Below are 17,164 nucleotides of genomic sequence, written 5' to 3'. Positions count from 1 at the left end.
ATATTTTCCTCTGTAGTGCCTCCTTTTTTTCGCAACAAAATATTCACTTCTTTTTGCACTGTGGAACGGAGGTCGAGCATGAGGTGGAGGGAATTGCAGCAAGATTCTCTTATTGCAACAAGAACTCCAAATATATTGATAAGGAGGTAAAAATAAATATAGAGAGACAGTAGAAAAAAAAAGTGGATAAAAGTGAGAGGATGTAGATTTAAGGTTTTAAGAGAAAATGTAGCGTACATAGGGAATTTGTTATTGTATTTCCTCCCATTTTTTTCTGCACCATATACTCATTGTCACACCCACTCCCTCACCCCTTCTCCCTGTACCAACTCCGTGATGTGCTATGAATTTCCATCTTATTCATGTTTCGATGGTGCATCAACTTCAATGAGAGGTGCAATCACTCGTAAAAATGCACTTTCAAACTCCAACTCCGAGAAACGATCCACTGATGCCCTAGAAGGAAGACATATGAATAAGAAATACTGCAGAAAAAAATAAGTGAATCAACAAAAGCGTGAGAGTGTATAAAGTGAAGGAAAAAGTCGCTAAAAGAATGGAAATGTTACAAAGGAGTGAGAATGAAAGTGTGACGACTTGGGAGCTTAATAAAATCCTCACAATGCTCTATTTTCACTACTCTATTTCTCGCACCTCTTTCAGGAATTATCAATCAAACGTGCTATTAAAGTAAATACAAACTGACTAAAAACTATTAAATTAATACCAAATAATTCAATATTAAATTGAATTTTATTAAATAAAAAAACAAACCCGAAGAAAGTTCCTTCCGTATACAAATTCTAAACAATCTTATTGTGAAATTTTCTTTTATATTTTCCAGCTTCAAATGAGATTTTCTCACATGCAATTGGGGTTTTGGGTCAACAGCAATATAGTTCTTGATAAAATGCTGATGATTTTATTAAAATTAAATTAAAATATTTTATTAATTTACACTAAACCATATCTCAAAACATAGTCAAAAAAACCTATATTTTGATGAAAATTAATTGCCTCCCCGAGCGTTGTTGGTTGTGCTAAAAAAAAAGGAAAATTTTAATTGAAACTGCGATAGGAAGCTCAAAAAAAAACTCCGGTAATTGGAAGCATATGTAATTAAACATGGATATGTGTTGAATAAAAAAAAATAACATTCGAATAAAGAGAAATTCAAAGCACGCTGCGTAGACTTTATGTATAGTCATTCATTCTCAAAATGAGAAATACGTATGCGTTGCAATTTGATTTATTAGTGAAACTAGAGACATTAAGTATTCTGTTTGAATTCATTTTACATATCGGCCAAATCCAGTAAACAAGAAAGGGAATCAAGAAAAACCTACAAATTATGAAGCGAAAGAAAAAATTAAAATAATGGGTGGATTCTGATAAAAATCTATTCTTTTCTTACAAATTCATCAGTTATAAAATATTTAATATTCTGGAAATAATCTTATAAAATTTTGACATTTTATTTCTTTCTTTAAGTGGGTTTCTGGAAGAAAATTACTTTTCCGAGGCTCTTTAAAGTTCTTTCCGACTGTTTTCTAGAACAAAAAATTCTTCGTTTTTCATTTCTAGAACGATTTAAAAACACCCATTTGTCAAAATGTTACAGAATTTTTTCAATTGTTAGAAAAGAAAAGATTTTATCAGAATCTACCCCAAACCCCTACAATTGCAATCATCTTATCTGTCGAATATTTTGGTTTTTTTTTTGAAAATAATTCAAATATTTCCGAAGATCTGAATATTTTCATTCACAACTCTTACTAAAAATCGAATAATTCGAAATCGAAAAATGATTTTAGTAATCTTTACCTTTCGGCAGGGGCATGCTTGACTCCGATATTTTCGAAGCTTCGTTCGATACCGGTCAGAAAAATGGATTAATGTACAAAGTTCCACCCCTAAGCTTTCGATTAATCCCTATTTCATCATCCGGATCGACCTATTAATGTACGAAAAGTAAAGAAAAAATTCTCGCGAGTCGGTAAAATATCGATACTATCGAAAAAATTTTCATACATTTGTGTGTCAAACTGTCAAATTGCCTCATGAGGTTACATGTATTTTAAAGGAAGTGACATCCCCTTGCCATTCGTCATGAATTTACTATTTTTTAGGCTTGAATTTAGTCCCTTTTAGGCTCGAATTTAATCTTCTTTGAGTTGAAATTAAATATTTTTTAGGCTTTGACTTCCAAATCTATTTTTTTTTAAGAACTCAAAGCCAAATAATATTTTTTTCGGATTGAATTTAGTAATTCGAGGGCTGCATTGTAAAACCGGCTAAGTCGGTATGAGCTCCGAACTGACTTAGCCGGTTTTACAATGCAGCCCTCGAATTTCTCTAATTGAATTTACTCACTTTTTTAGACTTAAAACTATATGCCTTCTCGGCTTAAATTTACACATTTTTTGGGTTTAAATTAAACATTTTTTTAGGCTTCTGCTTTTCTAAGTGAGCCATTTTAGGATTAAAAACTAATATTTCCAAAGATCCGAATAATTTTATTTTACAAATTGAGAAATTAATCGACCGGGAAAATTCGTATGTTTCCCAACCTTTTTTTCAGAAAATTATCGCAGTTTTCTTGAGTATTTGACTATGCCTTACAATAATTCAAAGCCTGGTTACAGTTACGAACTTTGCTCTATTTAGTCAATTATCATTCTTTAATCACAATTTTTCGTAAATTGTTCCTCAAAACGTAAAAGTTTTAACCCTATATCGTAAAAGGGATATATTTTCAATCAAATTCTATACCTGGTTTTTTTTTATTTATTTATAAATTTATAAAATATTAATTAATTGATTGAAAGTGCAATGAATTGTGCACAAAAAAAATGCCCACAACCACCATCACAAAACCTTTCCATCGCTCCTCATCATTCTTTTTGTACGTTCATTTTATGAGTAAAATATTTATTTGAAAAAAATGGCGAAATCCATTAAAAAATTAAGCAGAAATGAATGAACAAACAATAAAATTATCAATAAAAAATATACAATCAGATCGATAAAAATCGAGTAGGTACTTTATTCTTTTTTTAAGTTTTAAGTAAATAAAGCATATGCTTCAATGCTTCTCTTGATGTTTTTTTTTTAATTTTAATTTAAAAATAACTCCAATGAAAAGGAAGGTTTTTGACCTCTTTCTACGGGATTTTTTCTTAACTATTATGTCTTCCAGCTAAAAAAAAAGTTTCAACATAAACAAAAGTGAACTAATTCATCGACTTGATTTACCCCACTGGTGACTAAATTTACCCGCCGAGTTTAAAAAAAAGTCAGAAGTGGAAGGATTCAGGGAAAGCTCGAAAACTCATATTTCCCGTGGAGATAGAGAAAAATGGTCTGAGACAAAGTTGTAGGCCAGGAAATTTCCTATAGGAATGACTTATTGAGGAAAATTTCTTGCCTTTGCGGAATCCTGCAAATTGACTTTTTTTTCCCCGGTCTTCCCTACAAAAACTCATTATTTTCCCCCAATTGCCAGAAATCTTGAATCTTTAATAGAATAGTCTGTAGATGATTTAGATACTGAAAGAAGGTTATTCAAGTTGGTTATTGTTTGAAATTTCCATCTTCCAGGCATGTGGGAGAAAGTACAAAACTGCACTGAATTTGCTTTATAAATCTCAAGTCTAGCAAAAATGACTGCAAAGAGAAAAAAAAACAACCCCACTTCTCTGGGGTATTGAAAAATCCTTCCGCACGTGAACTGCGGAGGTTTGTTTGCTTTGTGAGAAGAGAAACCGACACAACATGTTCAGATGCGTGTTTTTCTCGTGGGGGTGTGTGAAAGAAAATGATGATGTTTGAAAGGAAACTTTTTCGCCAAATCTTTTTTTTTTTCTCTCTTTTCGCTATGTTTCATTTTCTCTTTCAAACTCACACCTTTCATTCTTCGTTGATTTTTTTTTCTTTAAAGTACTTCCTTTTTTTCAAACATCTTCCTTTAGCTAAATATTTTATTTAGAACACAACTTTGTTTTTCTCCCCCATTAAAACGGTCAATGATAGAACTTTCCGTGCTCTTCACTTTTTTCACGCCGTGCTTTTTTCCTATCGCATAACGAGGGATTTTCCCAGGACTGGGTGTTTATAGGAAAAAACTAAAAGAAATCCCATATATAGGGTTAATCCTGATTTTGTGAGATTTATTTAACAGATAGCTTTTCAAACGACACCAACTAAATTTAAGTTTTTTCCCCACTCTGTGTTCTTTAGTCTTTGAAGAAAATAAAACGTTTTTCTGGATAATTTCTTTTTTTTAATGCGGTACTAAAAGAATTTCAATCTTGTAAAAGAAAAAGAATAATTTATTAGGCTCGTATTATTTGATTTAAAAATTAAATACTTTTAAAACTAATAGCTGGTATAGCCGAGACACATTTTGTGCTATAATATAATAATTCTAGTGTTCGAGCCATACAATTTAAGCAGAATAGTAAGAAATATTCTTCCTTGTCTTCAAGCAGGTTATCGGGAGGTTTTTTAATTGTCTATAAAGTCGATTTGTATCAATCTAAGAAAAATTTGAACTTTAAAACATTTTAGTCGAGACATATTTCACGCTATAAAAGAACAAGAAATTCTTACCTAATGTATTCTGTTTGGAAATTCAGTAAGAAAATTGTATCGAAAAAGTATTTTCCTTTCTTGCGTTGTGATTTTATTTCAGAGTAAAAAAAACTTTTCTTTAGGTTTACTTTCTTTACAGTCCGCATAGCAGGGACACACATTTCTACTAAAAAATATTATATTCGGCTATTTTCCTAAAAAAAAATAGGTTAGAAAATTCCGTCGATTCAAAGCGTTAATTTAGAATTTTAATTTCTACATAGAAATATAGGGCGGAATTTACTACTCAGTCGGACTTAAAATTTTAAGTCTGTTTTTAACTCAGTCTTGAGGTTTTAAGTCAGTTTTTTTAAGTCTGGCTTAAAATCTTTAAGTCGGTTTTAAAATTTTTAAGTCGGGCCTTGATTTTCCTGAATTTTCCTGGAAAATATGTAAGACGTTCTGATTAAAGAACTTGAATTTGATTAAAAATAAATCTTTAATTGCATTAAATAGAGATCAAGAATTTATACAAGTTAAGTCTATGACATCATTATACAATATTTTTATTTTCTTTATTTATTTTATTTTATTTTTTTATTTTCTTTTTAATCAAATTCAAGTTCTTTAATCACAAAATCTTACATATTTTCCAGGACGACGCAGGAAAATTCAGATCCGACTTAAAAATTTAAAGTCAGACTTAAAAAAAAATGACAAAAAAACCTTAAGACCTACTTAAAAACTGACTTAAAATTTTAAGCCCGTCTGAGCAGTGAATTCCGCCCATAGAAAGAAACGTAAAATATCAAGCATATTCAGAGCTTTTATTCTAAAAAAAATAAATAAATCTCAAGCATTAATTTCTTTTAGACTTATCCCCCAAATGCTTATCCCCAAATGCATATATTCCCAATAGCCCTGTCATAAATGAGAAAGAATGTGGAATAAAGTAGCATTTGAGGAAAGAAATGAAATAGTACGGTATGTATATGAAAAAAAAGCTCTCAGAGTGTGAGCTTTAATAAAACGAACGAGAGATGTGAGCCAGAGATACATTGGAAAAAGATTATAAAGTGGGAATTGGTGTATGAAGGGAGTTTTCTCTCTCTCACAGATATTACATTTTTTTTTAGCCCCAACAGGGGATGGTTTTTCGGGGAGTTAAATCCCAAAAGAAGAGAGCGATTTTCTTCTGGATGATATGTATAGGATTTACCTCAATTTAACCCAGCACCCAGCTATTTATTGGTGACCTCGGTTTGAAAATCCCCTTTCTCCACCCACCCAAAAAAAGGGATGAGGTGGTGAAGAAGAAGCGAAGAAAAAAAGGGTGCAGGCGAATTCTTCTGCTCTTTCGCAGAATTTATATCATATTCTGACATTTTTATTTTCTTTCCCCGATTTTCGTATGATTAAGGTGTTTCTAAGAGGAATTTCCGGCTCTATAAACTCGCAGTGAATTTTCCCCCATCCCCAACCCTTAATAGTATATTTCCCTCCATTTCTGCATTTTTTTCGGAATTACTGCGCTGTATTTTTGCTTTTTATTATTGTTTGCTGAGCTTTTGCATTTAAATAAATTTATTCTTATATTTTTTTTACAATTAAAAGAATTATTGCCTTGAGGAATATTTTATTTATCCCTCCTTTAATTGGAAAATAAAACTATATATTTAACCTTTCTGTATTCCTTCCTAATGATACCTATTTGTACTTTTGTGTTCCCATTTTTACAAAACAATGAATCGCATAAAAAAAACGAGTGAGTTCAGCTCTATTTTGTCGTACAACGATGAATTAGATGTGAAAAAAAAATCAATTAATACTCAGCTCTTTCCTCGTGGCCACACGTCTCTCTGTAATTTGATGTGTGAAAAATATATGTGATTTGGAAGTGAGGGAACTATGTATTATGTACATATGTATGTAAAAAATAGAGGTAAATAATACATTATGAAGGTAAAAATGCTATCAAGTTCCCCACGAGAGCTAATGTTTGTATCGTGTTTGGCTTTAAATAAATTCCCTAAATTACATTTAAATTGACGACTGACTATGAATGTGCTTTTTCGTCTTCCACATCCCCACCCAGTAAATGGTATGTATTATGTAGTACGTTGACTACTTTGACGTTTATCTCCATACAATATTAATTATGTACATATATGCAACGAGGTAGATTTAATATTTTCCTAGAAATCATTAATTTAAAAACGATCCTTGCCAAATTAAAGTTTATTAATTTGTAACACCGGACACTCGAAAAACTTCTTTGTTAACTATGAGGGCATTAAATTGAGACAAAAAGGTTTTTATTTTAAAACTTCTTGCATGAAAGAGTCGTTAGTTAAGAAAATCATTCTGAGAAGGAAAAGCTGATTATCTAATTCCTAAGAAAGTCTATCAGACGAAAACGTTATGTCTTGACAGAAGAAAGAGAAAAAAAAACAAAGTGAAAATTTCAACAAAAAAAAAACGTTGACAGAATGCGAAAATTAGTTAGAAAAAAATATTAAAAGAAAAAAATAAAACGAAGTAAAGACAAGCCGGAAGTTTAGAGAAAACAGAAGAAGTAGGTTTAAAAAACATTTTCAAAAAACTAAGAATAATTGAAAATGATAGCGTCTCGTCGATTCTGACTCACTATCCAGCGAAAAGAATTAAAAATGAAAACCAAAACGATAAAAAAAAGAATTTAACAAAAATACTCCATATTAGGTAAACTGACTCTCTATAATTTCTCTTAATTTAAGATATTGAGTCCGACTCAGCGACCAAGAAATCCTTAAAATTTTAGAAGATATTCTTGAAATTTTTAGGATTTACTTGGTCCCTGAAAACTACCTAACTTCTCGTACCCATTTTATTTTACATAAATTCTAATACAAATCCGAACAGTTTCATTGATTAGAAAATATCAAAAATTTCCTTAAAATAATTAAAACAAACATTCCAATAAAACCTATATAAAAAACAAATCAGTTCTAAAAAAGAAAACTAAACGAAAAAAAACATAGCAAAAGCCAACCTTCTAGTACTTCTCAGAAAATGAAAAAAAAATCACACGTGAAAAAGAAGCGGCAGTCATCATCAACAATATACCCCGTATATGACCCCTTATACTCCCAACAAATGCTCTCACAGTTTGTAAACATGAACTTAGTGCTAAAGGGCAGAGAAGAAAGACCTAAAACGAAGGACAGGTATAAAAACGAACACAACGATGGAGTCTCGTGATGAGAAAAACCAACCCTCCAGTCAGTGAAATACATAAAAATCAATTACAGTTATTTCCACCTCAACCACCCCACCCTAATTCACCACCAACACCCCCCAACAACTGCCCATTATCATCAGCTCAGCAGGAACTGTGCAAGTTGTGGGTGAGGGGATGAGTAGCACAAAATGGGTGGAAAAACCACCTTTTTTTCCATCGTAAGACTTTCCAGGAGAAAAAGCAGGTGAACATGGTGAGGGGATGGGTAGAGGATGGGGGTGGTGGTGAAAAAAAAAATATGAGCAAAACGCCAAATGAAAAGAAAGTCAACGAGGAGGTCATTCTGCAGACCAAAAATGTTCAACAATAGGAATTATGTGGCACATTAAAATCATTTTGTAACCGCCCCAAACCATCATTTTTTCCCAGAGAGAACGAAGAGGATGGGACCTGGGGTTACAGGGGGACTCTAACGTAGGTATATAGCCCCACTGGGAGCATTGAGAAGAAGAAAAAAAAACGACGACGAACAAAAAAAAAACAACCCCACAGAGATACAAGAAGATTTTTGATTGCCTCATGAAAGTTTCATTGGGATATCTTTCATTTTTATCTGGTGTGTCTTGCTGTGCGGCTTTTCACGCACAGTTGCAAGTTAATGTGATAAATATTTAATTTCCCCAAATCAATAAAGGTATAACCTTGGATTAAAAGGAAATTTATACTCACCCCTTATGGGGTAAGAAAAACTAATATTTTATCTGACTTTATATTTCCTTTAACTTTAAAATTAAGAGATTGACTTATCGTGTTGCAGGAATTGCAAAATAAAATATACGTTAGTAGAGCTCTAGGGAGGGTGTTTGAATCCCCAAAAGGTTAATAAAAAAAGCCCAGTAATGGACCTTATTCAGAAACCAAGAAAAACCCTTGAAATCTTTGAATTTTGTACTGAAATTTCAAGCGAATTTCAAAGATTTCTTGGTCGCTGAATAAGGCCCAATAATAATAATATTATTAATAATTTTCTAGCTTGTTGAATGTCTAACTGAAATGATTTCACAACTAAAAGAATTAAATAATTCAATAGCTCACTTTATCCAATGAGAACTTTTAAAAACATTCGAGGCTAAAAAAAAACATTAAAAAAATTTTTATAAGAGATTTTGCTACTTTAACCTTGAGTGAGATTCACTAGTCAGACAGTCTTAAGATTTCTTAATTTGTCTCACTTTCCTCAATATGTCTTAAATTTTCTTTTTTTAAGCGGAAGTTTAGAGTTCTTAAAATTTTTTTTAACGATTTTCAAAGATTTTTTTTTTTAATTTCCAAAGACTTACATAAGTTTTCTCAAGCAAAAGTTAAGATAATCAGACTAGATCGGGGCTAAATACATGTTTTTCGATTATTTTTACGAATTTCCATGCCCAAAGACGTTCAAGAAAAATCTTCAAAAAATCAGAATTAACCCAACGAGACCTACTTTCCCAAATGCTGCCCTATGTCGAAATAATTTCCAAAATATGTAAAGCTGCCCTATTTTGGAAGGAAATCATCTTTCGAAATATATTCGGGATATTTCCCTATCAATCAGCCCAATTTCTGCCCTATTTTTAAGTAAAAAAATTGGGCAGCCCAAGTGGAAAATATTTCGAAAAAGTTTCGACCCTCTTCCCAATAGGGAATTGGGTGTCGACAGTCTGTCGAAATTTTTCCTTCCTCCATTTCCTTAAATATTGGGAAAAAATAAGGCAACTTGTCGACTAATATTCGACATGCTTTCGACAATCTTCCCAATTTTTGCCCTATTTCTTCCCAATTTCTGCCCTTCTCCAGATTTTTGATTTCATATTTTGTCAACAGATGGACTTTAAGGTTTAGAGGTTAATGAGCTCAATGGCGTACTTATTCGTGCGCGGCAAATCAAAAATTTACTTGCTAAAATTAAATTCGATTTATTAATTATCTGAGACTTTTGCATCCAAAATAAGTTGACCAACATGTTTCAGGATGTGTAAAGAAATTTTAAAAATACTTTCAACAAGGTTTTGGGAAATTTCATTTTTTATGTGCAATTAAAATATAATTAAAAATTTGAATTTGTGAAATGCAATGGCATTTTATCGCCTATGGCAAATATTCATGACGGGAAAAGGGTGTGGCATGGTTTTCCAAAGACCAAGCGTCAGGATAAGTCGCAATATAAAAATATTAATATTTATTAATATCGTGTTCCATTTTGTCTTGGCATTTTATTGTTGTCATGTAAAATAACGCCATGGAGGCCCCAATATAATCATCTGATGTGTGAAAAGAGCAGAAGAATAAAAAAATACGTTTTTTGAATTGAATATCATTGGAGAGAAAGAGAAGAATAATGAGGAAATCAAGGCAATACATGTCGACATACTTTCGAAAATTTTCCCTATTTCTGCCCTATTTCGACGGTCCGTCGAAATATGGTCGGCCACGTTTCGACAAAGCTTCCCAATTGGGCAGAAATAGGGAAGATGCTTTCGACGAACTTTCGACAGAAAAATTGGGATTTTTATTCCCCATTTTTCGTCAAGGCGTCGAAATTTTGACCAATTATCGCCGTATCCCTGCCGACGGATTTTCGAAAATTTTCCCTATTTTCAAGCGATTTCTCTCCTTGGGTAAGATTTAATAATTCTTAACTTTTGTTTAAAAAAAACTTGAAAAATTCTTAAGAATATTTTTTTTGAAAAATCTCAAGCAATCTAAACTTTCACTTACGAAAAAATAAAAATAATCTAAAGGAAATTTTTTAAAAAAATCTTAAGAAATCTCAACTTACGCTTAGGAAAAAATAAACAGAAATCTAAAGAAATTTTTTTTTAAATCTAGAAAACATGACATTCCTATTTAAGAAAATTAAAAAAAAACTGAAGAAAACTTAAGAAATCTCAAGTTTCGTTTAAGAAAATTAAAAAATCTTAAGAATTCTAAACTTTCGCTTAAGAAAAAATTAAAAGAAAAACATTTTTTTTAAAACCTAAAGAATTCTTATATTTTGCTTACAAAAACTTAAAACATGTTTAAGAAAATTAGAAGAGAAATCTAAAGAAATTTATTTTTCTAAAAAATCTTAAGAAATCTAAACTTTCGCTTAGGAAAAAAATAAAAGAAAAAGATTTTAAAAAAAACCTTAAGAAATCTTATATTTTTCTTACAAAAACTTAAGACATGTTTAAGAAAACTAAAAATAAAAATTTGAAGAACACTTAAGAAATTTTAAGACTTTCTGACTAGTAAATTTCACCCCTCATCGTCAATCCTCTTTGTCTTTTCTTGATTTCTTTATCATCTCAATATAGAAAAACTTTGTAAAATTCTTTTTATTAATTCTCCTTATTAAATATTTTTAAAAAATTAAATAAATCACTTTACATGCATTGTTAGAATAGAGAAGAAGTTATCTATGAAGCACGTAAGATTCTCAATTTGCATTGTTGTTTTTCCTGACACAAATTTCAATGTTGGAAAGCTCTTTGTGGGAGAACCATGATATTGAAATTGTTTTTCATTCATTGCAAATTAGATTAGAAATTTCAAATCTTTCCGGATGGGTTTTGAGGTGGATTCTGTGGGGTGGCTATCATTTTAGTGGGAGCACTGTGTAATTATCGTGAGAGCATGTCGAGAGTATTTTGCTCTTTGCCCGCCAACATTTTGTGCAGAGGAGAGGGGGCGGCTGGCGTTGAATGTGAAAAAGGATACAACATGCAAACTTAAGATAATTTCATTTCATCTCTTCCCCCCATCCCACGTACGTGTTGTTTGTGAGATAATCTCGTGTGATTTAGAGGAATTTCACCCGGAAAGTCCATGTGATGGAGGAGCCAAGAAGGGGGCGGGGGGGGGGGCTGTGTGTGTGGCAAAGGAGAGAATTTTAAATTCAAAGCACGTATGATGGCTTTTCTTACCTTGCAGCCGTTCGGATTTTATCATTGTCTTCTGCATCATTGTAGAGAATTGTTGCAATGCACTGTGCATACTCCACTGCGTCAACTGCAAGAAACCCCGTCTGACTACCCGGAGATGTCTCCACAATATCCATTAATGGTCCACCGGATCTGTGTGAAAATTATTTCATTTTGAGAGATTTTTTTCTTTTAAATTTATTTTTTAAACTCACCTATTTGCCACCATAATGAGCCCTGCAGCCATGGATTCAACAACGGAAATCCCAAAATGCTCATTCCACATTGTGTGAATGCCAATTTTGGCCATTTGATAGCACTGCAGTAGCTCCTGGTACGTCACATTCACGCGGAATTCAACGTTATTCTCCAGCGAGAGGTGCTTACTGAGGTCTCGCATATTCTTCATCCTCTCCGTGTCATCTGCATGCCGACACGAACCCACAATAACGAGCCTCAGGCGATTCCACAGGGGTTCATCATTGACAAGGAGAGACCGCAATTCATACATTGCCTGCAGCTGTAGCGGATGATCCTTTTCCGGACGAAATTGCCCAACGGACATTATTGTAATCCTCTCTGCATCATTCCCAAGGGGAGTGATCTTCTTGAGATCCTCCACATCGCACGGTGGGTACACACGATGCGTCTTTAGGGGGATCTTCCAAATGGAATTGATATGCCCCTCAGTCCATGAGGAATTTACCATGATTATATCAGCACAGCGTCCCACAACACCGTACAACTGTTTCCAAAAAGAAAATCAATTAATTCATGAAGAAAAAATCCTTAATAATGGTGCTATTCACGAATTTCATGTAAAAAAAATTGATCATGACATTTTTTCCTGACATTTTTTTTTCATTCCCTCTCACTCCCACGAATGTATTTCCCTATCTTTCGTCTTTCTCTGACGCATATTCACATTTTTTTTTCATGGCATGCTTTTTTTCCTGCGCATAACATGTTGTTTTCGTTCAATTTTCTCGGCATTTGGGAATATATTCTTCAAAGAAAAGTGGAAAATGCTTAGCTAAAGAGTCCACAGTGCCAGGAACGTAGTGAAAAGTTGAAATTTATGGTCATTTAGCGGCCAAATATGTGAAAATGTACACTACCCTAAAAAAGTTTCCGGGCAAGCAAAAATGGTGTATTTTTTAAGGCAAATTTCAAGTGGCCATATCTCCGGCTGTGGTCAACCGATTTTTAAAAATTTATTAGTTTTGGAAAGGTACATTTCTCACCTTTCCAAAACTGACAAATTTTTGAAAAACACTCAACCCGTTATTTATTGGCAGCCATTTTGATAAAGCTAGGTAAAAGCCAATTTTTCACGATTACACTTTTTTCTTTGACCTCTTGCATCTCGGCCGCTAGTGCACCGATTTTGATGAATAGATAGTCGTTGGAAAGGTAATTTAATTCCCTTTCCAGATCTGCTAAATTTTTGAAAATCGGTCAAGCGGTTCGGTTGTAACAGTCATTCTAGTGAACTATAGTGAAAAAATACACTTTTGACTATATCTCAGCTTAGGGTTGACCGATGTGGACAAACTCGGATTCAAATGGTAGCTAATAATGCCGTCTAACTTTAAAAAAAAAATCATCCCGATCCGTCACGTGGTTCTTTTTTAATGTTTTTTTATGTGATCCCCTTATGTTACAAAAAGTGTACCCTAACTTCATTCGCTTCCCAGATTTTTTTATAAGTTACACCTGGCTCAAAGGAATTTATGCACGGGTATATGAAAGATGATCCTCTATCGCAGAACAATCTTAACCCATCTCATCTTGTAGGGGAACATAAAAAATAGAAGAATCGCGAAAGAAACTCCCCAATATCCACTGGGATCACATAGAAAAGTGCAGTGATAGAACAGTCCGGGAAAACATAACCTCAATTTGGGAGCAACATTTAAATGAATAGGAGGAGAAGCTCCAGTGGTAAAGAGAGCTAAAGCGCCACTCAATACCACCCATCACTGGGGTTGTGGGTTCGATTCCCGCAGCGGTTCGCCGTTTCTGGCCTGGCGCTTCCTTCCCTTTCTTTCCTTTCTACTCCACAGCTATTCCTTTCCTGCTCGGACGACTGCTGCCCCCAACGGGATGGAGCCAACATCAATATCAGCACCATCTGCGAGACGGAAGGGCAACAAGTAGACAGAGTCCCATAGTCGTGTGCCGGTCAATCAGCGATAATGTGCAGCCGCATACAGTAAGTGCCTGCGTTTGCGGAACTTCCTATATATATGGGACGGAGCCAAAGATGAACAGAGCAGTCTGGTGGCGGAGGGACAACGCTGGTAAAAAACCGATCTACACTGTGTGGCCTGCCGAACGAACACCAGTGCCCAGCGTCTAGTGCTGAATGATTGCGGAACTTCCCGTGCAGTCGCCACCGACGGGACTCTCCCCCTACAAAATCTACATTGTAACAAAAAACATTGTAATTGAGTAGGAATAAAGGGGATGCACAATAGGCCCACATGGGCCGCAGTGCACAAGGAGATGTAAGTCTCCGGGCCCCACTTAGCGTAAAGTAAAAGTAAGTAAGTAAATGAATAGGAGGAACTCCATTGTGTTCGACCAGCGTGGCATCGGGACCTCTTGAGCTTCTTTAAAACCTTCCCAACCTTTCCTGCCTACCCGGATGAAGATTTGAATGATTTTTGCTTCACTTCTGTCTTTCCGGACTTTCCGTCGTTGAGTCGCACTCCAAGAAGAGAAATGTAGAGTGATGTAGAAATCACTCCAGAAACGAAAAAATAAACATTTATTTTGACTAGAAAAAAACTCTACAGAAAATGAGCGACAAGTCTACAGAAAACTTTTGAAACATTTTTTATAGGGAAAAAAACGTCGAATGGCGTCGCAATATTTGAATTTTTTTGCAATTTTTATTTGCACTTTTCGATGTGATCCCAGTGGATTTTGGGGAGTTTCTCTCGCGATTCTTCAATGTTTTTTGATCCTCTACAAGATGGAATGGGTTAAAATTGTTCTGCGATAGAGGATCATCCTTCATACATTCTGCCATCAACTCCTTTTAAGTACAAAATTCAAAGATTTCAAGAGTTTCTTCGTCGCTGAGTTAGACCCAATGTTTTGATTTTTCACTTCGCACATTTTCACATATTTTCCGGATAAATGACCGTAATTTTCCGCTTTTCACTGCTTTCCTGGCAATGAGAACACATCAGCAAAGCCAATTTTCACTTTTCCATGGAAAAATATCGCCAAATACTGAGAAAATTGGACGAACATGTTGGACGCACAAAAAAAGTCATGCGCCATGAAAAAAAATGTCGTGAAAATGCGTCAGAGAAAGATAAAAGATAGGGAAATACATTAGTGGGAGTGAGAGGGGATGACAAAAAAAATGTCAGGAAAAAATATCATGATCATTTTTTTTTACATGAGATTTGTGAATAGCACCATAAAAAATATTTTTTACCTTTGCAAACATGCGATAGTAGAAAATCTTAATCCACGTGAGAAAAGGATTCTTGGCGACGTAATTTTTATTATTATGTGCCATTGTGCGCATCTTAACACGTCTCAGCATATCGGAGCTAATTGTGGGGTAGTGAACGTACCCGGAAACACTGGCACCCACGAGGAAGCGGAAAATGGGAAAGGTGAAAGCATATCCCATTGTATCGATAAAAATATCCGGTGGGAACTTCCATGCTGCCTCCAAACCCATCCACATGGAACCCAAACTCTGCCCCAGGAGAGTAAAATGGGGATATCGAGCTGCTTCCACCCACTTCCGCCTGTACAGGTAAACAAACTCAACGTCCTTCTCCTGAACACTCACATTGAAGGTATTTTTTGCCTTCTTCAGGATATCTCTCGGTGTCACCCCAATGTCTCCCGTGTAAATGATAATTTTGCATGCTGGATACCTAAAATTAAGGAAATTACTTATAAGGTATTCCCCTCAAAAAATCCTCATCAAGGAAAACAAACTTCTTCAGGAGACATCGCACAGCACACCAAAGGACACGTTCTCCACCACCCCCAGCATTGCAATAAGGATGAAATAGGCCAATATAGGTCCCCTGAGGATCCTCCTTTACCCTACGACTCCGCTTTCCCCGTAATATTGCACGGAGGATGAGAATAAGGATAATTCCGGCTACAGATCCGCAAAACACCACAGTGGTTGCCAAACATAACCTAAAATAAATTAATAAAAACAATTTTCTTTCAATTAATCAATTTTAGAAGGAATTAAATGTAGGGAACTCACAGAGAACACATGCAAGGCATTATTGCATCACTTTATGCTCAATTTACACGTCGATGAAAATATTTATCAGCATTTTTGAGAGAGAAAAAAAAGTAAACAGACACCCCATAAAGAATTTCCTGGAAAATTCAGTACATTTCCAATGGATTTATCCGCCATATTCCATGGATGTTTTCTTGTGAACTTTAACCCTTTCGCGTTTTTTTGGGTTCTGACCCAAACGTGAATCATTTTACTTTTTCAAGCATCAAATTCACGCAAAGAAAACGCTGGAAATCATTTTGGATTTCTCAGATTTACGTTAAATTATTTTAATGCAAGAATATTTTCTTGTTGTGTTTAACGTTGGTTTCATTCTTTTCTTTATGTTTTTGTGACATAAGTGCTCCGTACTTGCTCTGTAAGTTTCTTTGTTAAGCTAGAGAAGAAAGAGTTAAATAATTTTTTGTATTATTTTTCCGTGAAGTTGAATTGTATTGACATAGAATTGTTTATGTCCTTTAATAGAGCCTGAGGATGTCAATAAATTTGACGAAACATCGCTAGTGAGCAGAAAAGGAGTGCTTTTATTCTTTGGCTGCGTTTTTTGATGATTTTCTTCGCAAATTTTCAACAGCCGTTAATGGACATGTCATCTTTTTCTTAATCATATAAAGTATTACATACAATTTAGGATGTTTGATCACTTATCAATTTTCATAAACTAAAAAAATAAAAAAGGCATTTTCTTAAATTTAACGTTTTAATTGGTAAAAGAAAAGTTTTAATTGGTACCCAAATCTCTCTTTCAATACATATTACAGTTTATTGCTAAAATGTCATTAAATTAAGATTAAGGAACAAAAAACCGCAATTCACCATTTTACCCCGGGGTAAGAGCAAAACGGTGAAAGTGCAAGGGTTTGGAAAATAGTCTGAAAAAGCATTTTCACGTTGAGATAGAGAGAAATCGCCTGAGACAAAGTTGTAGCCCGGAAAATTTCCTACAAGATTGTTGTCATGGGAAAACTCAAATATTTTCAGGGAACTCAGGAAAAATTATCTCCCAAAAATTCACCATTTCACCCCAGATTCCCCTTCTAGACCATAGAAGACGTTGACTGAGAAAAGTTTTCTGAGAGCATTCATAGAATAAATTTCGTAATATAAAAGAGCGCATGTTTCAATATTTTT

General features: G+C 34.1%; 1 protein-coding gene across 1 annotated transcript; it reads right to left on the bottom strand.

The window, feature by feature from the left end:
- Window positions 1–234: 234 nt before the first annotated feature.
- LOC129796138 (GDP-Man:Man(3)GlcNAc(2)-PP-Dol alpha-1,2-mannosyltransferase) lies at window positions 235–16,122 on the bottom strand. Its single transcript, XM_055837899.1, has 6 exons — window positions 15,992–16,122; window positions 15,709–15,918; window positions 15,191–15,644; window positions 11,952–12,481; window positions 11,740–11,889; window positions 235–456 (listed from the first exon to the last, which is right to left on the bottom strand). Exons 1-6 carry the CDS (start codon window positions 16,009–16,011, stop codon window positions 357–359), a joined length of 1,464 nt encoding a protein of 487 aa, XP_055693874.1. The 5' UTR covers window positions 16,012–16,122; the 3' UTR covers window positions 235–356.
- Window positions 16,123–17,164: the final 1,042 nt, after the last annotated feature.

This window comes from Lutzomyia longipalpis, chromosome 4 (genome assembly GCF_024334085.1).
Source record: "Lutzomyia longipalpis isolate SR_M1_2022 chromosome 4, ASM2433408v1".
Lineage (NCBI taxonomy): Eukaryota > Metazoa > Arthropoda > Insecta > Diptera > Psychodidae > Lutzomyia > Lutzomyia longipalpis.
Note: the sequence above shows the minus strand (reverse complement) of the source record. Positions and strands in the feature narration are given on the sequence as shown.